The sequence below is a fragment of the Ictalurus furcatus genome, chromosome 18 (assembly GCF_023375685.1).
Source record: "Ictalurus furcatus strain D&B chromosome 18, Billie_1.0, whole genome shotgun sequence".
NCBI classification, from domain to species: Eukaryota; Metazoa; Chordata; class Actinopteri; order Siluriformes; family Ictaluridae; genus Ictalurus; species Ictalurus furcatus.
In genome coordinates this window covers 20,018,538-20,043,729 of record NC_071272.1, presented here as the reverse complement: position 1 = coordinate 20,043,729, position 25,192 = coordinate 20,018,538, and the positions used below count along the sequence as shown (strand labels likewise).

Sequence of the window (25,192 nt, the reverse complement as noted above, 5' to 3'; positions counted from 1 at the left end):
TCACCAGAGCTTCACAGGTTGCCACTGGAGTCCTCTTCCACTCCTCCATGACGACATCACGGAGCTGGTGGATGTTAGAGACCTCCACACATTAGTATATTAGTGTAATAATTTAATTGCACAGTGTTTTTTTTTTTCTTTTTTTTTCTTTTTTTTTCAGTGCATGACAATCTCTCTTGAAAAATTATTGAATCTTGAATCTAAATAATAAATAATAAGTAAGTAAGATTAGACAGAACTTATCATGAACCAAGAAAAGACCTAGCATTCCTTATTTAAAAAAAAAAAAAAAAAGAGGGGGTGGGGGGTAATAATAATAATAATAAGAAGAAGAAGACGAAGAAGAAGAAGAAGAAGAAGAAGAAGAAGTCATGGTTCAATGCACAATGTAAAATGTTGAAATAATATACGTTTAAAAAGTATTTCATAAAAGTAAGTCTATCCTATCAATTATAATTTCTTTATCGTTTTGTAACCGAAGTATTAAATCCACTAGATGGCAGTACGTCAAAATTACGCGACACATCTTTATCATGTTTACAGACGAGGAAGAAGTGTCATGGCGGCTCACTGATCCAGCACTGTGAAGATGCTTGCCCTTTCAAATTATCGAGTGTTTCAGACAATCCTGTCAAAACATGGGATCTTACCTAACATCTCAGGTATTCATTATGATATTTATAATACTTTGTTACTTGAAAAGCGGCGTTTATTCGTATTATAGGGATCCGTCTGTCTAGCTAGCTGTCTTTCGTGGTAGTTCATGGCCGAGTCCTAAATGCCTCACTGTTTTGACATAAGTGCACTACGTAGGACACAAGAATCATGCTCTGTTCATGTTAGGTAGTCTACTATGTAGTCAATAGGCAGTCGTTTGGGATTTAGCCCGTGCTTTTTGATGGGAGGTGACAAATTTATGTTTTTTTTTTTTGTTTTTGTTTTTTATTACTTACTTATTCATTCATTCATAAATGAAATAGGAATACTATATTAAAAGTGTAACAATAATAGAAATCCATGTTGGCCCGCACAGTACAATTATATATGAATTCAAAGCTTAGACCATAGGAATTAAAATCTGTATACTTTTAGAAATGACATATTTGATATAAAATCTTAAATATCTTAAATCCATATCTATGAAAACAGAAAATCTTCACTGTTTTCCAAATTTATATCCAATCAAATTCTGTACTAGAATGTTATACTCTTCCAATGTAGTCTTCTTTCATTATTCTGTGTAAATTTGATATAAATTAGCTTATATAGTTGCTGTTGTGATCTTAAAAAAATCTGGCTATGCATCATAATTATCGCCTCATTAGTTAGATTCAAAATATTCAAATATTCAAATATTCAAAAAATGCTTTATATCATTGTTATAAAATAATCAATATTTTATTATATTTCCATCTCTAATTCCCAGTGCAATGTCTCAGAAGTCTGTCCAGCACCATACAAGAGGTCAAATTAAACGATATGGTAAGTAATCATTTTATATCTATGTATCAATAAATCAGCTGGATACAGACGTTAAGTATCTGTTTTCCTTCAGCCCATTCAAATGGAAAATCCATATAAACAACCGCAGAAGGGCTGCATCCTGTGTAATGTGTCAGTGGATTATAAAAATGTCCAGGTGAGTCATCCGATGCGCGATTCAGAATCGTTCCCTTTATATTTCAGTGGCGTTGTAACTGTTTATTTGTAACAAAAATAAACTCCTTTTTTAGTTGTTGTCACAGTTTATCTCGCCACACACGGGCAGAATATACGGCCGGCACATCACAGGTGAGACATTTCTACCACGTTCTGAATGTAGCCCTGTTGAATAATTGATGGAATAACAGATTAACGGATCTCCTGCAGGTTTGTGCGGTCGCAAACAGAGAGAGGTGACGAAAGCGATCAAGAGAGCTCGCTCAATGGGTAACGCTAATCATAATTCCCTTCCATTTCTTTCGATTCAGAAAAAAGTAGTTTTTAACTGTACTAATGAACATAAATTGTAAGCTGTTGAAGGTTTTAGAGTTAAATGATGTCCCCCCAATGCACATTGAGAAACAAGAATCTGAGCCAAACAAACTTCTAGTTTGTTGTTCACAAAACTGAGACACACCAGACTGGAACAATCCGAGTGATGCATGATCAGCAGCACTGTGATGTTATTTAGGTATAATGGTGCGTTCAAAATCATGTCGGAAAGATCGTATTTCGAGTTTAACGCACATGAACGCCACCACAAAGTCGTAATTACGAGAGGGGAAACTCTGGATTTTCGTTGAGCCCCGCCTTTCCGAGTTGGGTGCATGTCAGTTAGAAAACGTGGTAGAATCAACGGATGCGACGTCTGTAGTTGACGGTAAATTTGTTGAAATCGAACGTTTACTCACCTCAGAAGCTGATTTCAGTTATGTGTTTGCTTTTTTACAATCAAAATTGTAAAGAAAAACCCCATTGCAAATCAGGTTGATTGTCAAAATTTACAGACTTACAGCTGTTTGCAATGAACAAATCAAACTAAAGCAATTGAAATAGTTCAACACAACGAATGCTTCAAGTGGTTTCCCCAAATTCAACTGAAAATGCAACTTATAATGACTTCTCCAGTCTTAAAATTATTCAACCCCTTCGTGGCAAGCATCTTTAGTACTTTAGTAGAGCGCCCTTTTGCTGTTATGACCTGCTACAAATGAGATGCATAGCTTCTGGTAGCGTTCCTGAGGAATCTGTCTGTTGTTCATCCGGACCTTTCTTCCATGTTGGATTTAACAGTGGCATCATCACGTGCCATAACAATGATCTAGTCACTAGAACCACAACCCTAAAGGCAAAAAGCCGTCTGTTCCTGTTTGGTTCATCTTGTTTGTCAATATTTGGTGGGAGAAGTGTTTATTTAACCATAAACGTTCTCATTAAATAATAACTAATCTGTTTTTGTCTCTTTAACAGGTTTCATGTCAGTAACTCTGAAAGATCCACAGTTTATCAAAGACCCCAACGTTTGTGACATCAGACACATGGAGTAACAAGAAAACTTAATAATTATGCTTTATTAATGAACCGAATAAAAACCTTTCGTTTTATTTACTCTCATGTCCAATATTAAAAGCAAACAAGTGTTTTACCTTTTAAGCTGCAAAGTAAAATGTTTAATTAATTGCATAATCATGTCATTAAAGTTATTATATACTACAGCAAGTCGTTTTCATATATTTCATTCTCAATTCATTTATTCATGAAATCAAATCCCTGTATCCTATTTTTTTCAGTTAAAAGCTTTAATCTATGATTTAAAATGATGGCCGTGTCCCAATTCGCCTACTTATACTATGCACTAAAAGTATGTACTCTTTTTATGAAGAAAAACGACATACCTTTTGAGTTTGTAGCATAAGAGTATGCAAGTACTGGGACATACGAACAGCTCATGTAACAGAAGAGAACGTTGTTGACTAGTTATGTCACCATTTATGGTTTTTAGTTTTAAAACTGTTTTTACTTTTTTTGGTTGTTTTAGTTTTTACGGTTACCGTTTACAAACTCCTTGTTAAATTTGAGCTTCTCTTCATTCATTATTCCTTATATGATTTGCACTATATAATTTAATTTATCATTCCCATGATTTATGTTTCCACATTTCATTTACACCTCAGTAAATGCGGTACACTTGCCCGCCCTGTTTGCAGGAAAACTACCGGAAATAGTAGACCACCCGGGTACCTTTGGGATATTCGTTTCAATATACTAAGATCTGGGACACACTCATTCTCATTCTAATCTCGGATACTATTTAGGATGGATAGTAAGCGAATTGGGACGCAGAATGTACTTTGTCATACAACACGGCTGAAATCACTGAAACATGATTAAGGTGGTAAGATTCAGTAGTTTAGTTCAGAATAGTGCGTTCATTTTTGCTATAGTACACTTTTTATCCTCTGGATTTGTAATACCCTTATGTATTTTACTAATAGGTTATAGATAGGAAATGATTTATTTGTGTCTCCATTTTGCTTTTTTTGCAGTCCAGAATTTAGTAATGAATTAATGAGTTGTGCCCAAGTTCCCCTTGAAGAATCTGCTAAATCTTAATACTGTTAACAAAATCAGAGGGATCACAGGATGAACGGTGTACATTGTTAGTGTTTTGTCTTCTGGGAGGCATATAATTATCTAATTTAATGTCTGAAGGGCAGTACTAAATTGGGAAAAAAAAGATCTTTAAACAAAATAACAATTTACACTGATCATCCTGTTCAAAAGTTTACATCCCCCTGGCTTTTAATGTATGGTGTTGCCTTCTTGAGCATCAATCAAATATGTAGAAGATGCTGGAAAAGCAAAGAATGTGCAGGACCTGGAGGATTTTTCTGAAGACCAGTGGGCAGTTTAACTGCTCAGGACAAACAAGGGACTCATGAACAACGATCACAAAACAAAAAAAAAACACAGTCATGGATCATCCAGGTAACGACACTCAGTATTAATAACCAAGGGTATGTAAACGTTTGAACGGGGTAATTTTTATAAATTCACCTATTATCTTGTGGACTATATGTAAACATGTGTTATGTGAAATAGCTTATTCAGGACAAAACTTAAAAAAAAATAATAATAAAAAAACCATGGGACTTTTATGATCCCTCTTATTTTGTTAACAGTATTAAGATTTAGCAGATTCTGCAAGGGGTATGCAAACTTTTGGGCACAACTGTATAAATACACGTGCATTATTACACTACTTACATATGTAAAGACGAAAGACAATTTATCCATTATTAATCAGGGAACATTTCAGAACTGTGACTAACAGCAGGTAGTTTGATCTTTAATGAATGAATAATGGCACATGCTGATTAAGTGGATGTTTAATTTATAAATCATCCACTGAGCTACATGTGAACAAAATAAACAGGAAATCATTTTAAAAAAGCATGAAGAATTTGCTACGCAGATTTAAAATGTATACAAAAATTATATATAATTTTTTTTACAGTGACATGAAATACCTTGTTTAGGGGGATTTCCACAATATTGAATGTACCTATAAAACAATAAGTATAATGCGTCTTTCTTTAATAATTAATGCTTGTAATGTTTGGAAGTGATCTATGATAAATAAAATATTCCATATGCTGTTATAGGAAAATAATCAACTACAAGGTGGTAACAGTAACTCTGCTACATCACACCACCCTGTCGGTTGTGTTTTATTCCTTGTATCTAAACAAGTCTTTAAAACACCGGGGAGTTGCTTTGGTTCGGGCTGCTCAGCTCCACCTCCGTGTCAGACCCGTTTTCGGACAGCGGCTCGCTCTGCTCTGTGTCCGCCTTCCTCTTTTTACCTTTCCGTGAGACGCCTGCGGACTGAAATTTCCCCTTTGTCCTGTTACCCGAGCCCCTCTTCCTCGTGGAGTGACCACACTGCACTAGCATCAGCGGCAGTCTGGAGGGAACATCGATGCCGTGCTCCTCGGTGCAGCACATGTGCAGTACGGGGAAACCCTCGACACTCAGAGTCCGGCTGCGTAATGACGGCGTGTCTGGGAACAGCGCTTTCAGAGCCGCACACAGCAGGACGTTCTCCTTGGGTCCTTCATGAGGAGAACTTTCTACGTCTGAAACACAACCAGAGTTCTGTGATGATGATAATAATAATAATAAAAATAATAATAATATTGTCTGTGACAAACAGCGTTATGCTATGTTACAGTAAGCTAATCTACACTGCAGCCGTACAGTTCTATTTATTTCTATTTTATTATCCGACAGCGCTTCTGGATTCTGATTGGTCAGAATGTGTTGATTCATTTTCTAAAACAGCAGCTCTGTCAATAGTGCAGCCGCAGTAAGTCACATGTTTACTGTATATTCATGCCTTTGTTCTAATGCATTATTGCTTCTATAGTAAGTAGCTCATTCACAAGGACTTGTACGGCAGACGCTGCACATAAACAGATGTGTAAAAATGTTTCCATCCCAGCTGCAAATTGAACTTATGCGGAAAATTGGAATATTGCATAAAACATTTGTGAATAAAGCACTGTTTCCGTCCCATGTGTGCTCAAGAGAACGAAATCGTCACTTCCGGCGAAACTGGCGCAAAAGTATCAATACAAATGGACGTTGTTGTAACTGGGGAAGTTACTGTAGCTCTTTTTTTCCCCTCCAATATAATAAATGACTTGCGCTTCAGAGCACACAAACAAAAAGCTATCACAAACCACGTTATCTTGTGATCGGAGGAGGATGCCTGATATCTGGGAACGGAATCGTGCGAGACGGTTCTGGGAAGTCGTTATAGCTCGCAAATCATTTCTATAACAGACTTTGGCTCAGACATTTCAGAACAACAAAAACAACATTTGAGATGCTGTGCAACGAGACCGGTCCGCTGGTTAGTCTGGTTATACCGACCCACCGTGCCAGTTTACTGTCCTGAGCTAATTATCCAATCAGATGATGTGTTGAGGCAAAGTCACATGGCTTTTTCGACGCTCATCGAGGAATTTATTCGGTAAATGTGTTTCCATCGTAGCTTGTCTTCTTATCGAATAAAAACGTTATCCGCCTCGACTGAGCGCATACGGTTTTTTATGCGCGTTCTGAGGATTTTATTCGCATCTGGTGTTTCCATCCAGTGGTTTTCTATGCGATATCTCAAAACTCGCGTAAAAATACACAGTGAAGTTTCGTTTAAGGAAACATTTATTTGACATTTATGGAAGGAGCGTCCAGTGTAAGTGCTTTGTAAAAGTCAGAGGTGAAGCTGGAACTAAGTTTTTTTTAGGCAGGGGAAAGTCTTCAGGACCGAGGAGTACACGAAAATCTGCGGGTTTGACTTATTATTTGCCTTATTATTAAATTCAGTGTAACTCATGTTTTGAGGTTTGAAGAGAGAAAGAATAGATGGAAAACATGGCTATGTTTATCACAATTTAAATCCACAATTTAAACCCCAAATCCAAAAAAGCTGGGACGCTGTGTAAAATGTAAATAAAAACAGAATGCAACGATTTGCAAATCTCATAAACCCATATGTTTTTCACAACAGAACATAGAAAACATACCAAATGTTTAAACTGAGGAAATGTACCATTTAGGGGGAAAAATAAGATCATTTTGAATTTGATGGCCGCAAGACTTTTCCTTACTGGAAACTGTAACTGCGCTGACTTTTCCTTACTGGAAAAGTAAGCGTTACTAAAAAGAAACAGCCGGAGGAACATTTTGCAACCAATTAGGTTAAATGGCAACAGGTCATTCTGTGTGCGGTTACACCTGCAGTTTTAGATCTCTAACCCCTGTTTGGATATAATCCTCAAACTTAAGACCACAGAAGGTCTTACTGTCACTGTCTTGCTGTTTGTTCACTCGCTCTCGGACGGCTTCTCTGAGCTCTGCGATCTCGGCCTGTAGCTTCTCCACGCGCCGCTCGCTCTTCTCCACGCTCACGCACGCACTCTGGAACAAAACGGATCGCTGTTTAGGAGCGAGGCTGGGCGTAGTACTGGCTGAACTACGCAGAAAACCTTATCGACAGTTACCTTCATTTCATCTAACAAGGCGTCGTTCATGTCGTTGACTTTCTCCACCTCTCGGAGATCCTGCTCTGAAGAGAAGAATTTGGCTCTAAGTGAGAGAGAAATAAAATGTAAACTGTTGGTGCAGAGAACAAACAGAAATAGAAGCAGATCTTGATGATGAACTATGGCCTGCCCCTGTCTCACTCAGTCTAACGTTAACTCCTTATGGATGATGAGATGATGAATTAATAAAGAAGGACGATGAGGAGTGCAGTTACAGGAAAATAATCAACAAAGATGTGGTGTGATGAGTTACAGAGTTACTGTTACCACCTCGAAGTTTTATATTTTCCTAAAACAGCACGTCCTGAAGTGTTTTATTCCTCTTATACCACAGAAACTTGCCAACGTTAACAATTTTTTATTAATTAAAGAATGACACATTGTACTTTTTATCCTTTTAATGTTGTGGAATATCCACAAAACATCTTAGTTGCTGTTATCACTTATATTATAGTAGCAATAAATAATAAACAACACCACAATTCATAACTATTATTATTATTTGTACTGGGGCCTGTTTTTTATTTATTTATTTATTTATTTATTTATTTATTTTTAACAGCACCTGTGTTGTTTTATGGATTGACAGTGACTCAGAGAGGGACATGTAGCAGAGACTCTCCAGTAATCCTGCTGCTCCAGTGTACCCAGGTTGCTCACCGAGACTGGGATACTACTGTACTGACTGAAACACACAAAAAGTTCATTAAGCGTTAGACTTAACCATCCAACTTGTTTATCAAAGCAAGTGTTGCTGAACAAATAACGTTCTTCACTTTTGGCTGAACTGGATCCTGTATTATAAAGTGAGCAGCAGTTTGTCCTGACCTGCCGCTCCATATGAAGGCTGTGTACTCAAGGCGGTGGGTGGAGTGCGACATGGTCACCTCAGACGGCGTGAGCAGCAAGAAAACGAGCTCCTGGTGTGGCAGCAGCTTCCTCAAATTCTGATGAACCAACTGCTCTTTTAAAGTCATTTGTTGACTAGTGTTCCTCCGCTGCCGATACCAGCCAATCACATTCTCCTTTACTCAAAACAAGAGGAAAAACACGTTAGTTATTATATATAATAATGTAATTATGATACATAATAACAAAAATAGTCACAATGGAAAATTATATCATCCCCAAGCTGATTATTTTCCTATAAAACATTCCCTAGTCAGTCCGTCAGGATTTCGCAGAGCTCTTTTGTGATTGTTGCGGCCAAAAATGCTTGATTTTGTTGTGGCTTTTTTAAAAATTTGCGATGCAACTTACGGGTTTATTTTTGTATGCTCTTTTTTGCGGAAAACTATTTGAATTGGTGCAATTGCACGAAATTGTTCACGAATTTGATATTTCTTTCCTCACCAGCCTGTCCTTTTTCTCTCTTGTGGAGTGAACAATGCAAAAAAAAAACAAACCCCAGCTTGTCATGTTATTTAGAAACTGCGAAGCACCAAAAACTTTTACATTTTCCTTTATAACGTAGCAAGATGTTTTTGTTTTAATCTGTTTATTATTAGTTTTTGATTATGTGAATCGTCTGCCGTACAAGTCCCTGTGATTGAGCTGTTACTGCTCCAGTAACGTATTCGAGCGAGCACATTAATATGATTTGCAGCTGCACCACTATCAGATCTGCTGTTATAGAAAATTATTCAACACCTTCTGACCAATCAGAATCGAGAGTCTACAAGCACTCTGGTTTACACTACCGGTTAAAAGTTTGTGGACACTCGACTGAAATGTTTCTCATGATCTTAAAAACCTTTTAATCTGAAGGTGTGTGATTAAATATTTGAAATCGGTGTTGTAGATAAAAATATAAATCGTCCCGACATATTCATCTCTTTCATTAGAAAACTAACATTTTATTTACAAAAATATTTGTGTTATTCGAGAGTTTTGATGACTTTATTATTATTCAAATAAGTGGAAAATAAAAAATTTAAATAAAGAATGAGTGTGTCTAAACTTTTGACTGGTAGTGCATGTAGGTGTTCAGAAACAGCTCTGATAATACTCATGATACCTCTTTGAGATTGGACAGAACCTGTCTAATCTTCTCTTTGTCCACTTCACAGGTGTTGTTGTAGAAGCTAAAAGGAAAGAGATCAAGAATTATTATGAAAAAAAAAAGAAGAAGCAAAAAGCAGATTAATGCTGAGCAGTACTGAGAGAGTTTGGCGTACCTGTGTGTACTCCTGCAAGTGATGTGTTTTTGAATATCTGAAAAAGAAAAGCAGCACAATCCCAGAGTATATAATGACTGATTTTAACCCATCTGTTGCTTTGCACCCTGCATCAGCTCCCGTCTACAACATCCATCGAAAGAAAGGGACCATCAGGTAGGCATGACTTACTTATTGTGTGCACGAATTGTATGTGATCGGTCTGTGAGTCAGTGATTTTGCTTTTCTCCTCTCCGACACTCTCACCGAGTAATAATCCCTCCTGGATGACACAGACAAAACACAGACACTCAGCACTGTCCTGTGTTTATCCCAGGACACATTCACAATATGCTCCTACTGAGCAACCTTTCAACAGGCTTAGTAGATCACTGTTTGATTTGTGGAAGAGATAAATAGAGGTTTAATCCCGCTATCGAGTGTCACCCAGAAGAGGCTGAGCTCTCCTTTGAGTCTGATCCCTCTTAATGTTCTTCCTCGTGTCATCAAACCAGCCGCTCTTCCAGAAATTACGGTTAATCTAGCCGAACGGTAAATTTAGGGGCGTGGCTTTTAGACACGAGCCTACAAAACTAAAGCTAATTAACTTTTATACAAAATGATCATTTTCAAATAAATAAGTAACAAAACGAGCACACAATTAATATATATACAAACTATATATATTAAGTTGCTTTGGTTTTGTAGGAGCTCACAAACGCTCGGTTTCCGCTTTCGGTGCGATTACCGCTAAGTGTCTAAAAGCCGCGCCCCTCAAATGAATGTGCGGTTAGATTAACCGTTTCGGGTAGAGCGGCTGGTTTGGCCGCAGTCATCAAGTCAGGGTGCTGTTCCTTGCCACTGTTAGCTCTGGCTTGCTCATTACGGATCTAAATCTTCATCCAGGTTTCCATCACGCCGCTTTGTGACAACACGTACTGTTGTAAGCGCCATGCAAATAAAATGAAACGGAATAGATGCACAAGGTTTTGTCGTTTTCGATACCGTGCTAATGACAGAGCTCTGAGCCGACTCCGAGCCGACTCTCTGTGAAGGTGAGTCATGTGAAAGATCACGTCTATTTTGTGTCCTGTGGTTTAAAATGCATCAGCTGATCTTAACTGAGAGATTCCGATGATATAATAAAACGACACAGTAAACAGCTTTTCTGATTAACCTCAGTGTTTAGTGTAGTACCAGGTTTAGAAACTCACCACATCACAGTCACTGTTCAGATGCTGAAACATCAACGAACTCAAAACGAATCCGGATGTCCTCACAGTGGTGCTATATTCCTCCATGCCGCCGCCTTTAACACCGTTTATTTCCGTTTGTTTATTGTTGTTTATTAAACCCGAAGGACACCGAGTCAATTTCGAATCGACAGCAGCTATCCTACTGCAATATTCACAGCACACAGCTCGACTTCCCTTTCAAACATCTTCATAAACTTTTTAGTGTGAACTATCGTCTCTATTTTCTCCGCTCAGATGAGGATTGTTGTTTACAGTGATTTCGGTGTAGCGCCACCGCGTGGCCTGGAGTAACATCTGCTCTATTCATAAACTACACATCGCACAGCTGTATACTGTGTATAGTATGTGAGAATAATTAGAATAATTGAATAATTATTATTCTAATTATAGAATAATTGGTAGTAAACATAAAAACTACCCCAAAACAAAAAAAAGCAAATAAAGAACAAATAAATAGATTCTTTTTTTTTGCCTTCAAACTATTTATTTATTCATTCATTCGGTTATTTATGTCTTTACAAATTGTTACCATGATTTAAGTGAGGAATAATACATGTTATGTGTGGTGTGATACCATTCCCACCCTGCAGTTGATTATACTACAGCAGTATAGCCAAAAGAGTTTTATTCCCCTTATACCTCAACAGTTTTAAATATATTAACGAACAACCTATCACGCTTTTACCTGTATATAGTTACATTTTAATGTCAGCAAAACAAGTTAGTTCCTGTTATCACGTACATTATAGCAACTATAAACAGTTGTTCTCTATTTTTCCTCTTTTTGAAAGTTAAGACAAAAAAATACAACTTGCTGAAGTCACAAAAACAAATCCTCTTTCCTGAAGATGTTCTCATGTCAGATAAATGTCCTGATTATTACAAAGTGCTGACACCTGAGACTTCTTCCATAAATCTTACATACACAACTTCAAACAGGAAACTTCACTTTATCAATGATATTGCATTTTTTTTCTTTGTTAAATAACAACAATTAAATAAAAAAACAATCTGTTTATTGTTAGCCTTAGTTTATGTGGCGCATCCAAATGCATTAATATAAACCTGTGATTTATGATACAGCTGAAACTACTTTTAGAGCAAATTAATAGCAAATTAATCAGAATCATCGAATGTCAAATGAATTTAACAGGATATGAAGAAATAATTAAAGAAATAAATGTGTATACATACTGCTATATATACAGTATGTGTGTGTGTGTGTGTGTATATATATATGTATATATACAGTAGATATGTAGATATATACAGTGTGTGTGTGTGTGTGTGTGTGTGTGTGTGTGAAAAGTCAGTTATCAATGATAAATGTTTATCATTATTTTTAATCCAATTACTTCTATACTAAATGATGTATGTCAGAATAGTAGTGTTTAAGTGCTTTTGTTTGTTTTAGTATGCAATTTCTGACATCATCATTTTTTGTACCCTATATTGTGCACTTACATAAAGATTTGGGATACAGAGCTTGACTAAAATCACATCTTTCTTTGCTTGGTGCAGAATTATAGTTCTCAGACTGCAACTTAATGCCAAACATGTATATAATATGAAAGTGAATCCAGGTTCTCCTTGTACACCTGATCCTGAATTGCATTTCGCATTTGTTTGGTTATTGCATGAGAAAAATGCTGTAATTGCCAAGGCAATTTGTGATGCAAATAATGTGACTTTGTCCTGAACCCTGAACACCGCACTAAATAAATAACCAGCTTCCAGGAATAGATCGGTTATTCCCCAGCCTGAGTAAGCTGATGTCTATGGCAGTGTGGGTTATAAATAAGGCATTTACAGCATATAAAAGGCCTAAAATGTACATCCCTTACTTTCAATAACTGCAGCAAGTCTGCGACCCACTGACATCACCAAACTGTTGCATTCGTCTTTTGTGATGCTTTTTTTTAAGATTGTACTGTAGCTTCTTTCGGTTGTTGTTTGTTTTAGGGGGTTTCTCCCTTCAGTCTCTTCTTTAGGAGGTGAAATGCATGCTCAGTTGAGTTAAGGCCTGGTGACTGACTCGGCCAGTCTAAAACCTTACACCCCCCCATGTATCCTAACAAAATGTCCAGCCCAAAAACATTAAAGAGCCACCACCATGTGTAACCGTGGGCACGAGGTACTTTTCCATATGGCTACCTCTCTGTGTGCACCAAAACCACCTGTGGTGTTTATTGCCTCAAAAACCTCTATTTTGGTTTCATCTGACCATAGAACCCGATCCCATTTGAAGTTCCAGTAGTGTCTGGCAAACTGAAGACGCGTGAGTTTGTTTTTGTATGAGAGTAGAGGATTTTTTCTTAAAACCCTTCCAAACGACTTGTGGTGATGTAGGTGACTTCGGATTGTAGTTTTGGAGACTTTCTGACCCCAAGACGCAACTAACTAACTAGACCTATATTTAACAAAGATTTTTTTTATTATTTATAAACCTGTGTGTTGTTTGCAATTGTTTCATATCAATGAGAGCGGAGTATTTGTGTGATTTTTTTTTTTTTTAACAAAATCTCTGAAGATTAAAAAATAAAGACAATTTTCCCCAGCCTTCTTTCGTCATATTTACCAAGGGTGCCAATATTAGTGGAGGGCACTGTAACTACATGTGCAAAAAGACTACTGACTCTACAGTAGTAGAGCAGTTAGGTTTTTGGAGAAAAATACAAATACCACCACCAACAAGAACAACAATAATAATAATGATGATGCAGCTCCACCAGCTGGAAGTTGGCCTGAACTGAACGTTGGACGGGTGAAACCATTAATGATGGAACAGGGGGAGGCGCTCTGTTCCTCTCACCATTTCTACCATGTTGCTGAAAATGTAGGATTTTAACTTTTTGACCAGAGTGAAAACTTGTCCTCTGAGAGAGAGAGAGAGAGAGAAAAAACAATTCGAAGCTGAAACAGACATCTGGTATGAAGAATGAAAACGATTCCAGTAGGCGACTGTGAGGCGTTTTTGGTATGGCCTTTTCTTTTCTTTTCTTTTTTTTGTGTAATGTTGTTTACGTTACGGTGTTTACAGCTTAGCGGTTTGTGTCATCAGCTGATAAACGCGACATAAAACACGAGGTCTATTTAAAAAGGTCTAAAAATCGTAATAAAATGCACAAGATGTTACAAAACGCGTCACAAACACTTAAAGTTAACTTGGCGTGTCGGCGGAAACGATATAACCTTAGCAATTTACAAGGGGGATTGGCTGAAGGTAGGAATTTTATGTAAGGATGACATATAAATACATAAAATAATTTACACACCCTTTATTTAACGCATTTAATGATTTCTAAACATGCACTCTTGCTTACGTTACAGATCAAAAAGAAATATTAAGCATTCATTTAGCATATTATTATATTTATTATACTATATTATTATATCTACTAGCACTATTAGACTTTTTTTTTTTTTTTTGGTCCCCAATTACTACCTGATTATCTTAAAATAGTTGTTTGTTAATTGGGGACATTGACATTATGTATGCTTTGTTTTTAAGTGTTTAGTTACTAAAACAAAATGGGTGATTTTCTATCAAATTAATGAACTAGTTTGTTTGTTCAATCCAGGATCCATCTTCATTGTTAAAAATCCACCGAACTCCTTATGATCAGAAATTTATTTTATACATATATTTAATTGACTATTACTTAAATATTGAGCACATTATTGGCAAGGTCTGTTTTATTCATTTTATTTTTAATTATTACATTTTATTATTATTTTTTTTTTATTGCCCATTAGACCTCAGTTCTCATTGTGTATGCTTGTGTTTTTAAGTTTCTAAGCTTTACATAGCTAAATTGTAGAGACCAGGCAATTAGACTTGTACTAACTATAATAGCATAATAATGTCTATAATAAAACTATATTTTCTTAAAACCCTGAAAGAAACTAACATCGCCACCCCCTTTGAAACCAATTTGAGAACAGTGGATGAAGGTAACTATGAACGATGAATATTAAGACGTTTTTTGTCAACAGAGATGAATATCGCAGAAATGAGTTAGGTCCACGGAATTGTTGTTAAATTACAACCGATTCCTACAACGCCACCATTAGAGATGAGCAGACGTTTACAGGACATGATATACACAGGAAGTGTGATGCTAAGCTAATAGGACACACCAGTACAAAACCATCACTTCTATGATTTCTATTAGCTGGTGTAGCCCACTAGAAATTGTATATAAATAAATATTTTAAAACGAATTTAAAACAATATAGATGAATTAAACATAAATCAGAATGTAAAGAGACAGTAAAAAACACAGCCAAAGCGAGGAGAGAAAAGGAGTCAGGAAAAAAATAGAAAAAGCCTAAATTATAATTAACTGTTTGAAAGAGTTTAACCAAAAGTCGAAACAATACTAGCTTTACACCAATTTTTCAACAGTTTGATGGCAAGCCACCCAACCAGAACCACTGTGTCTTGAAGGACGGTATTTTTGTTTTATATTATTTAGTTTTTTTCTGCAAAGGACTACAAATGAAAACAAAACAAAAGTTTTGTTATATTCCGTATATATATATATATATATATATATATATATATATATATATGTAATTATCTTAGGCTTAACTTAGAGGGTGCACCCTAGGGTATTATATATGTATTGTACATGTTTAATTTCACTCACTCTAAATTTGTATATAAATCATTCTATATTTACCATATCAGTTGTGCTGTCACTGTTATTGTTTCAATCCACTACCTCCTACGTACCCTTTAGTCTTCTGAAATCTGGTCTACAGGTCATCTATATAGTACATATTTAATATATGCTACAATTTTGGCAAGCCAGCCAGGAGGTGGTGCTATTGAGCTAATAACAGTTAATCTTGAACATACATACCATTGTGAAAGCTATTATACCATTAATAACATGGAAATAATTGAAGAGTGGGGAATTAAAATTCCAAACTCACTGATAATCAGTGGATTAACTAGAACAGAGGTAGATGAAGAACTAATTGATGTTTTGAAAAAATATGGTTCTATTGCTAGACAAATTATTATTAGTAAACCCGGTTCACCGTTTCACCGAGACGAAATACTCGAGTTTCAAAGTGGATCAGCCCTAAAATCTCTTGAGCCTGAATTAACTTACATTCCTCAATCGTCAAGTGATCCTAATGTAACTTATCACGTAAAATCACTGTCGAGCGTCTACTTAAAGCAGGTAGGATGCAGCGCCACCCAGAGTTACATTGATGAATTGAAGGAAGTTGCAAAACTTAGTGGTAAAGACTTTGAAGTAGTGTTCAAGGAGATGCTCACTCAGATGAGTGAGGCTGTCACTCCCACTGAGTCCGAAGATGATGCTGGTTTACCTGAGCTGTTGTCGGAGCCATCATCAGAGGTTACATCCATGACACCTGCATCAGCTCCTAGAACATCTTATGTTGAGACCCAACTACCACAAACATCTTCAAATGTGAACAAAACCACTGTAATCACCACACATGTACTTACCACGCCTGAAGTCCAAAAGGTGGTAGTAGAACATATAGTGAGAAGTGGAGAAACTCCTCAGTTAAGTGCATCTGTGAGGCTCAGAGCATTTTCAGAAAAATGTCCTCGACACAATAGTGAAGCAGACTATGACACATGGCGGTCTAACGTTGAACTGATTCTAAAAGACCCAGCAGTGTCTGATCTACACAGATCTAGAAGGATACTTGATAGCCTCTTGCCACCAGCAGCCGATGTAATCAAGCATTTAAGTCCTGAAACTCCACCTTCAACGTACATTCAGCTGTTAGATTCAGCTTTTGGAACCGTTGAGGACGGAGACGAACTTTTCGCCAAGTTCATGAGTACCTTACAAGACTCAGGTGAGAAACCATCTGCCTACTTGCACAGACTACAAGTAGCTTTGAGCATGACAATAAAACGAGGTCGTATTAATCCTGAGAAAGCAGACCAACACCTTCTCAAGCAATTTTGCAGAGGTTGTTGGGATAATAACCTGATTGCAGACCTACAGTTAGAACAGAAAAAAAATCAATCCTCCATCCTTTGCTGAGCTGCTGCTACTCCTTCGTACTGAAGAAGACAAGTACAATGCAAAAGCTTCCCGTGTGAAGCAACATTTAGGTGCTTCCAAACACCGTGTGCTCTCTCACACACAAAGGGCCAGTGAAAGGGAATCAGATGTAGTGTCTCTTACCACTGAAACACAAAAGCTGAAGAAGCAGATCGCCGAGCTTCACAGTCAACTGACAGCTCTGACTGCTAAGCACCAGAAGTCAAAGACAGAATTCCAGAAGGAAACAAATGAAACCACACCAGTACAAGAGCAACGAAAGCCAAGCAATGTTGTTTCTCAACCTCGAACAACCACCAGCAAAACACAAACTGACAAACCTAAGCCCTGGTATTGTTTTACTTGCGGTGAGGATAGTCACATTGCATCCACTTGTGATAATGAACCAAACTCTGTATTCGTTGCCACCAAGCGCAAGCAGTTAAAATATAAACAACGCCTGTGGGAAACCCAAAATAGTCACTCATCTGCAGCTTTAAACTAGAACCAGTTCCTGTCGTGGGACAGACGGGGACTGAAGTGAATTTGAAATCACCCAAACTGAGTCATGTCGCATTAAAGTGTCAAAAAGCTGAAAAACGAACAAGACTACCTAAAGGGTTAATTGGTACAAAATGTACTGCACAAGTCAATATAGCAGGTAAACCATGTAGTTGCTTATTCGAAACTGGCTCACAGGTCACTACAGTTTCCCGGTCTTTTTATGAGCAACACTTATCAGAACAACCTGTTCATTCCCTTGATGATTTATTAGAAGTCGAAGGTGCAAACGGTCAATCTGTGCCTTACGAGGGCTACATTGAAATCAATGTTACCTTCCCAGAAGAGTTTTTTGAGAATGATGTTGAAGTGCCAACTCTTGCACTGCTTGTGCCAGATGTTAAGGTACACACAGAATCCCTCGTTTTAATAGGAACAAATACTCTTGATGTGCTCTATGAGCAGTACTCAAAGTCTAAATCCTCTTACCATCAGCCTTCTCCTTTTGGTTACAGGGCAGTTTTAAAAACCTTAGAACTAAGACAAAAACCAACCACTGATGGTCATCTTGGGTTGGTGAGATCTCAAAGCAAAGGACATGCGGTTATTCCTGCAGGGCAATCAGTAGTGTTAGAAGGGTCAGTTACCTCACATGGGCTTCATTCAGATAAATGGGTTGTAGTGCAGCATCCAGCTACGTCATACTTACCTGGTGGGATAGTAGTTAAAAGCTGTCTATTTACCTTACCAACACATCAGCCTTGCCATCTACCAGTTGTGCTTACAAATGAGACTGAGCATAATGTGACAGTACCACTCAAATGTGTAATTGCTGAATGACATGCTGTACAGAGCGTACATTCAAAAGAACAAAGTGTATCAAGAGAGTCAAAACCTCTTTTCAACTTTAGTGATTCCCCACTACCCCAAGTGTGGAAGGAACTCATCACTGAAAAGCTTGAGAGCATGTCAGAGGTCTTTGCCCAACATGAATTAGATTTCGGACACACTCAGAAATTGAAACATCGCATCGCATAAACTCCGTTTAAACACAGAGCTCGACCGATACATCCCAAAGACCTAGATGCTGTTCGAAAACATCTCCAAGAGTTCCTGGGAAGTGGAGTAATCAGAGAGTCAGAATCTTCTTTTTTTCACCCATAGTGGTAGTAAGAAAGTAAAATGGCGATGTCCGGCTATGCATCGACTACCGGAAGTTGAATCTCCAGACGGTGAAAGATGCATTTGCCTTACCAAATGTTGAGGAGACATTTTCAGCTTTAAGTGGCTCAAAATGGTTTTCTGTGCTGGATCTTAAATCTGGTTATTATCAGATTGAAGTCGAAGAAGCAGACAAGCCCAAAACTGCGTTCACATGTCCCTTGCGATTTTGGGAAAAAGACATTTTAATTCTGGATGTGATTTTATTTTATTTAAGTTTTGTTATATTCCATATATATATAATCTTAGGCTTAACTTAGAGGGTGCACCCTAGGGTATTATATATGTATTGTACATGTTTAATTTCACTCACTCTTAATTGTATATAAATCATTCTATATTTACCATATCAATTGTGCTGTCACTGTTATTGTTTCAATCCACTACCTCCTATGTACCCTTTAGTCTTCTGAAATCTGGTCTACACGTCATCTATATAGTACATATTTAATATATGCTACACTAGACACTAGAAAGGCTGTGGAGAAATAAAGTGACGTGGTTATTCTCTCTCTGTGCAGGTCAGCTGACCCCAGCGTGCTCCACCACTGCCTGATTGGCTGGAGCCTGGAGTAAAATGGAGGCTACATGCTGGGATGTGATGTTTGGGATCCTCCAGATGTGGATGTGTGCACTTTTGGGGCTCATCGTTTTCCCTGCCATGTTTGGGGTCTCGCTGGGCTTCACCGATCTCTACATTAAAGTGCTCGTCAAAACACTGGAGGTAAAACTGAGCACACCTCAGGGGCTTTTGGATGAACTTTTCAAATTGAATCAGATGTGTAAACATGCCACTGTTTCTTTGTAAAGCCAATATAACTCTAGACCTTTTAGTTTGGCCATAAACAAAACGTCCACAGCGTCCTCTTTACCCCAAATGTACTCAACCAGCCAGGACATGTTGGGTGAGTGACTCTTGATTGTAAGTCTATCTCAGCCAAAATCTTAATAAATAAATAAATGTCCGAATCTCAATACAAGCCTAAAATAAGCATTTTGCTAAACAGCCATTGTAGAAATGTGACTGTATTATTATCAGCATCACTTCCAACTTAAAAAGGGGGGAAAAAAAGTTATTCCTGTTGTCCCTGATGGTATTCTTCATAACATTATAGTGTTCTGTGAAGTTTAGTTCATGTTTATAGATGACAGCAAGTCCCACTGTGTCCTAATCCACTTCAGCACATATGTATGACATCATTGAAGAACTGCATGGGGTTTAAGGCAGAGATTTACTCAAAACTATTTGAGAGGACACCAATTTCTGTTACTTAGTTAGCAGCAATACCCTTGAATCAGGCATCAGACACCAAGCATCTTTTGGCTGATCGACTATCGATTACATTTGAGTAACGAGGAAATTGTGGACAATCAGTATTTTGCCAAACCATGCACCACCCCTTGAAGTATCCGTTGCAGTATCTGTACCATATCTGATGTAATATGCTATACCCAGTGTGTTAGGATGTTTGTTAAAGGTCACCCAAAAATAAACTTGTTTTGTGGGCAGTGGGCCACCCGGAGGATCCAGAGAGGGCAAGACGAACAGCTTGAACTGCCAGCACATCTCCCCAATGGTGAGGACGTTTTTACTGGCAAAACATATAAAACCTAAGAAAATTAAGATTTCTTCTCTTGACAGTTGTCCCTCTGAGGGAACCTCTGAAGGTTTTCTATGGATAACAAGATCAAGAACAAAACACGCTGTCCAATTCCAGATTGTGAAACAATTGCGAGAGATGTTTAAGCTTTTTTATTGAATGGCATCTTAAAAAAATAATGAATTGTAGTTGCATGGAGTGTGACTAAAACAAAATGTGTAAGGGTTAAGGGTTCTGCATTCCTGAAGGAGTTCCTATAGGTAGAACTGTTTTTGAAAAAAAATAGAACTCTGATTTTTTTTTTTTTTAATGCTACATGGAGATTTTTGATTTTGTATCCATTCATCTGCAACACCTTATTGTTATTAAAGAAGTGTTATTAAATCCAAACAAAATTATTTTGTTACCCTATATACCCACTATATTTTCTAATGCACTGGTTCTAAAACTGGTCTCTAGGGACCTCCTGGGGTCCATGACACATTGTAAGGGGGTCCATGATTTTTGTACATTTTGTTACAGTGATTGAAATCACAATTATTACATATATTCTAGAGTTTTAATAGTTATTAGTTTGCTATTTGACTGGTCACTTTAATTGAGCAATAGTTTTGGAAACTTAATAGCCTTATAACAACACATGTGGCCTTTGTTTCACAAGCTTTATAATCCGATTGACCATGTGAAAGAATAAACAGGTTGCTCCTGCAACTTTTTTTGGTGGAATCCGCAGGATCCCAGTAACGATGCACATTTCTAGTCTGGAGCTTGTTAATGTTAAAACCACAACATTTTTATATTATGAAAATATAAATATGTTATACATTAAGGTACAATCATTTCTTTGACAGTTTGTTAGTTGGAAATAGTCCACACCAAACAAATGTAATGTTGCAGTAAATCAATGATTTCATAAGTTCAGCTGAACTTTAACCAACTTGAGAAACACTGATCATCTCCAGAGACCTTTCATTAAAGGACACTGTAATATTGTAACCCAGAAAGGATTAGACTTTTGTTGAATATGGCACACATACTTTTACAAAAGTTTGTGAACCCTTTACGATTTTCTACATTTCTAACTACATAAATATGACCTAAAACATAATCAGATTTCAACATAAGTCCTAAAAGTAATTGTTATTGTAGAGTTAAAGTTCTTCTGTACCGAAATTCCTCCAAGCCAATGTGCAGGACTGATCAACAGTTACTGGAAATGTTTAGTTGCAGTTATTGCTCCCACACCAGAATCTGAAAGCAAAGGTTCACATACTTTTGCCACTCACAGATATGTAATATTAGATCATTTTCCTCAATAAATAAATGACCAAGTATAATATTTGTTTCTCATTTGTTTAATTATGTTCTCTTTATCTACTTTAAGGACTTTTAGTGTGAAAAGCCTATGATGTTTTAGGTCATATTTATGCAGATATACAGAAAATTCTAAAGGGTTCACAAACTTTCAAGCACCACTGTAAGTGCAAGGAAGATGGCTGTTATTTGAATTAAAATGCTTATATTGAGTATATATTGTAGCAGACCTACATTGTTTGGTATGCAGAGCAGGAAGGAAATATCACAAGAGAACTACATGAGATCAAAAACCTTGCAAGGACCACACAACTGTTGTCTCCTTCTTTTCTTAATATTCTATTTCTATCACCTGTAATAGCTTGGCTTACATTATAATAATATCTTACATTAGGTCACCCAGAAATTTAGTGCAATTAATGTCCTCTTTACCCAAATGTAGTCCATCAGACAAGACATGTTTATTATTTGAAGTTTGTGCTAACTGGTGGCTATTAGCTTCCATTACTTTCATTTTCAGACCCCTATGGGAAATCATTGGTATTCTGTGCTGGGTTTTAAGGATTACTGTTCATTTCAGGAATTATCCAGAAGAACGATGGTTCTATGGAAGAAGAGATTGGGGAACTGCGGCGTTCTCATCCAAAACCTCTCAGCGGGGGCGACTTTACACTCTCTGATGTCTTTTATTTTTGCAAGAAGGGCATTGAGAGCATCGTGGAGGATGAAGTCACTCAGCGATTCACATCAGAAGAGCTGGTTTCCTGGAATCTTCTGACTCGCACCAACAACAACTTCCACTACATCAGCGTGCGAGTCACCATCATATGGGGTCTGGGTGTATTCATCCGCTACTGTGTCCTCCTGCCACTCAGGTGAGGATCTTGTGATTATCTCGTAATATATCATACATCAGACCCTACATAGTGCACTAAATCACCAATATAACATTTGAAATTCAGTACAGGACATCCTCCAAAGAAACAAACTGGCCGTTTTACAACTCAAACAACTTTAAGCCTCAGTGGCCTCTAACGGCCACAGACCTTACTCTACATCAGGAATTAATGCTCTGTTCCACTTTTGTTTAGGAAAAAAAAACAAAAACAAATGCCCCTTCCTACTTGGAAACTCAGGAAGGTGGCCTCAACTCCGAGTTCAACACGTGCTCACACCATCCTCATTCAATATCGTACCATTTCTCTAATACAGACACATTAGTTGGTTAAATCTATAACATTGACCACAGTTTCAGAAGGCAATGTTAGCTGGCTTAGTTCATGAGGTTTTGGTGTTTGGACAGAGGAAAAGTGTCCATGTTTTTTTTTTTTTTTTTTTTTTTTTTCTCCGGCTTTTTGAGTCAAACAGACAGAGGTAAAAATGATGTAATTCCACTTCATTTTGCAGCATAATGGTTAACTAGTGTACATCTTATTAAGTTTGCCAATGTGAACATATTAATGTACTAAAAGTATGCAAACTGTGATGGATAATAACTCTACATTTTAAGTGAAGTATCACTTAGTTATTTACGACTTCTCAGACATTCAGTCAAAACCCTTGTTTATGTCTATATTTATTCATTATTATTATTTTTTTTTTACCACATGATATCTTTGTGAATGAACAGGGTCACCTTGGCTGTTATTGGACTGAGCTGGCTGGTGATTGGCACATCTCTTGTAGGTCTGCTACCTAGCAGCAGGTAATTTTTGGTTAAAGATAACACGAACAAGGTGTTTGTCCATGAATAATGTTTCAAATGGATGACCAGCAACTGAGTAACTTTAACTCACAGGCTAGTTGTCAGGACAAATAGATTTATATGAAGTTGGACTGCGTGTTAATAGTATAATCTGTCTCCTTCAGTGTGAAAGACTGGCTCAGTGAGCTGGTTCACCTTACCTGCTACAGGATCTGTGCCAGAGGACTGGCAGCCACCATCCACTACCACAATAAGTGCGTAACTGTTTTAATCCCCCCTCTTTACTTTATTCAATCACTATCCTTCTAAATGCTGATGTAATGTATGTTTATTATTGCAGAGAAAACCGCCCAAAGAAAGGGGGAATCTGTGTGGCAAACCACACCTCTCCAATCGACATCGTCATTTTGGCGAATGATGGATGTTATGCCATGGTATGGCTATCAAATGGGATTCATTGAGTTTTAATTCTATGTGATCTCAGTACTAGCAAGAGCTTGTAGGTCTCATGATGGAAGCAGTAGCCTGTAGGCCTCAAGTTAGGAATAGGAGCTTGTAGGCTTTGGGATAGGAGCAGGTGCTTGTAGGCCTCAGAAAAAATTGTTGGTCTTAGGAGGTCATAATTGGTCTCAGAATGGCAGGACAGGACTGTGCAGGCCTCAGAATAGGAGCAGGTGATTTTAGATCAGACAAAGGCAGAGGCACACGCGTATATGCTTTAGAATGGCGAGATTAGGATCTTGCAGGCTTTGTGACAGGAGCAGATGCTTGTAGCCCTCAGGATGATAGGAGCTTGTTGGACTCAGGATTGGCATCTGCTAGATGCCGTATATGCAAGATAGGAACATGACCTTGTAGGCCTTGTGACAGGAGCAGAGCATGTACGTCTCAAGACAGGAATATGAACTTATAGGCCTTGTGACAGGAGCAGACCCTTGTCTCAGGGAACAGGACCTTTTGGTGTCAGTTATATTTAGAATCTGCTAAATCAAGCAGACATCGAGCAACTTATGAACGTGTCTGTAATCTGTTCTGTCTATAGGTGGGTCAGGTTCATGGTGGAATATTGGGGGTCATCCAGAGGGCAATAGTGCGAGCTTGTCCTCATGTGTGGTTTGAGAGGTCGGAGATGAAGGATCGCAATGCAGTGGCCAAAAGGTGACTTAACAAATCATGCTGAACCAGTAAAAAAAAATCAATACACAATGCAAATGTTTTATTGCTGTAATCCGAGCTGTTAGTGACAAACTCACATGAACTAACTCGGTGTTTTTAACAAATTCTGTTCCTTTTTGTGCTGCAGGCTGAGAAATCATGTTGCTGACAAAACCAAGTTGCCCATTCTTATCTTCCCAGAGGGTAAAGACTTTTATGGACCTGTATATACAGTATCTTGCACTCTTTGAATTATGCCTTATTAGAGCAGTGCCTTCATGTGCTTCTAGCTAAGAATAGATTTCAATTTAGACATTGTCACATCACGGTTTAAACAGGATAAAAAGTTTAAAAGGTGAGTGAAATTTTTGTGTTATAGAGCTTCAACAACAAAGCAGTCAGATTAAAAGCAGATTTAGGAGATCAAGGTGACAGGAAGCTGACAGGAAGGCTACAGTATCTCAAACAACCTCTCTTTACAACCATGGTGAGCAGAAATATAAACCAATCTGGCAACCCTGTCATTAATTGTCTTGTCCAATGCTCCTCCTCTACTGAAAAGTGAACTTTGAGCAGTGGAATTCCTGGCCCAGTGGACCTCTATTAGCAATTGTTGCAGTTTCCATTTTTGACCACTAGGTGCGTTAACA

General features: G+C 37.6%; 3 protein-coding genes across 5 annotated transcripts in view; 2 read left to right on the top strand and 1 right to left on the bottom strand.

Annotated features, from left to right (window-relative positions):
- Positions 1 to 544: 544 nt before the first annotated feature.
- mrps18c (mitochondrial ribosomal protein S18C) lies at positions 545 to 3,197 on the top strand. Its single transcript, XM_053649480.1, has 6 exons — positions 545 to 662; positions 1,427 to 1,482; positions 1,556 to 1,639; positions 1,734 to 1,791; positions 1,870 to 1,929; positions 2,953 to 3,197. Exons 1-6 carry the CDS (start codon positions 590 to 592, stop codon positions 3,027 to 3,029), a joined length of 408 nt encoding a protein of 135 aa, XP_053505455.1. The 5' UTR covers positions 545 to 589; the 3' UTR covers positions 3,030 to 3,197.
- Positions 3,177 to 11,259, bottom strand: abraxas1 (abraxas 1, BRCA1 A complex subunit). The gene is made up of 9 exons (XM_053649478.1): positions 10,963 to 11,259; positions 9,941 to 10,031; positions 9,770 to 9,806; positions 9,610 to 9,676; positions 8,421 to 8,617; positions 8,158 to 8,277; positions 7,551 to 7,635; positions 7,353 to 7,467; positions 3,177 to 5,621 (listed from the first exon to the last, which is right to left on the bottom strand). The coding sequence occupies exons 1-9, from the start codon at positions 11,047 to 11,049 to the stop codon at positions 5,239 to 5,241; spliced, it is 1,182 nt and encodes a 393-aa protein (XP_053505453.1). The 5' UTR covers positions 11,050 to 11,259; the 3' UTR covers positions 3,177 to 5,238.
- Positions 10,748 to 25,192, top strand: part of gpat3 (glycerol-3-phosphate acyltransferase 3) — a 20,105-nt gene continuing 5,660 nt past the window's right edge. Inside the window, exons 1-9 of one of the 3 annotated variants that reach the window (XM_053649477.1) lie at positions 10,748 to 10,803; positions 19,289 to 19,491; positions 20,278 to 20,344; positions 22,263 to 22,557; positions 23,313 to 23,387; positions 23,552 to 23,641; positions 23,728 to 23,821; positions 24,430 to 24,545; positions 24,691 to 24,746. In XM_053649477.1, the coding sequence (XP_053505452.1) occupies positions 19,345 to 19,491; positions 20,278 to 20,344; positions 22,263 to 22,557; positions 23,313 to 23,387; positions 23,552 to 23,641; positions 23,728 to 23,821; positions 24,430 to 24,545; positions 24,691 to 24,746 (940 nt within the window). In that variant the 5' untranslated portion in view covers positions 10,748 to 10,803; positions 19,289 to 19,344. Of the gene's footprint in view, positions 10,804 to 13,581; positions 13,982 to 14,028; positions 14,228 to 19,288; positions 19,492 to 20,277; positions 20,345 to 22,262; positions 22,558 to 23,312; positions 23,388 to 23,551; positions 23,642 to 23,727; positions 23,822 to 24,429; positions 24,546 to 24,690; positions 24,747 to 25,192 lie in introns of those variants that run through there. The other 2 variants (XM_053649475.1, XM_053649476.1) reach the window with 2 other exon arrangements.

What these genes read in the sequence shown, in the direction of transcription:
- mrps18c (XM_053649480.1), top strand. Translation starts at nt 590, where the DNA reads ATGCTTGCCCTTTCAAATTATCGAGTGTTTCAGACAATCCTGTCAAAA. An exon ending in TGGATTATAAAAATGTCCAG is followed by an intron (nt 1,640 to 1,733) that starts GTGAGTCATCCG and finishes CTCCTTTTTTAG; the next exon opens with TTGTTGTCACAGTTTATCTC. An exon ending in ATACGGCCGGCACATCACAG is followed by an intron (nt 1,792 to 1,869) that starts GTGAGACATTTC and finishes GATCTCCTGCAG; the next exon opens with GTTTGTGCGGTCGCAAACAG.
- abraxas1 (XM_053649478.1), bottom strand. Translation starts at nt 11,049, where the DNA reads ATGGAGGAATATAGCACCACTGTGAGGACATCCGGATTCGTTTTGAGT. An exon ending in ACTTGCAGGAGTACACACAG is followed by an intron (nt 9,677 to 9,769) that starts GTACGCCAAACT and finishes CTTTCCTTTTAG; the next exon opens with CTTCTACAACAACACCTGTG. An exon ending in TTCTGTCCAATCTCAAAGAG is followed by an intron (nt 8,618 to 9,609) that starts GTATCATGAGTA and finishes TTTTGAGTAAAG; the next exon opens with GAGAATGTGATTGGCTGGTA.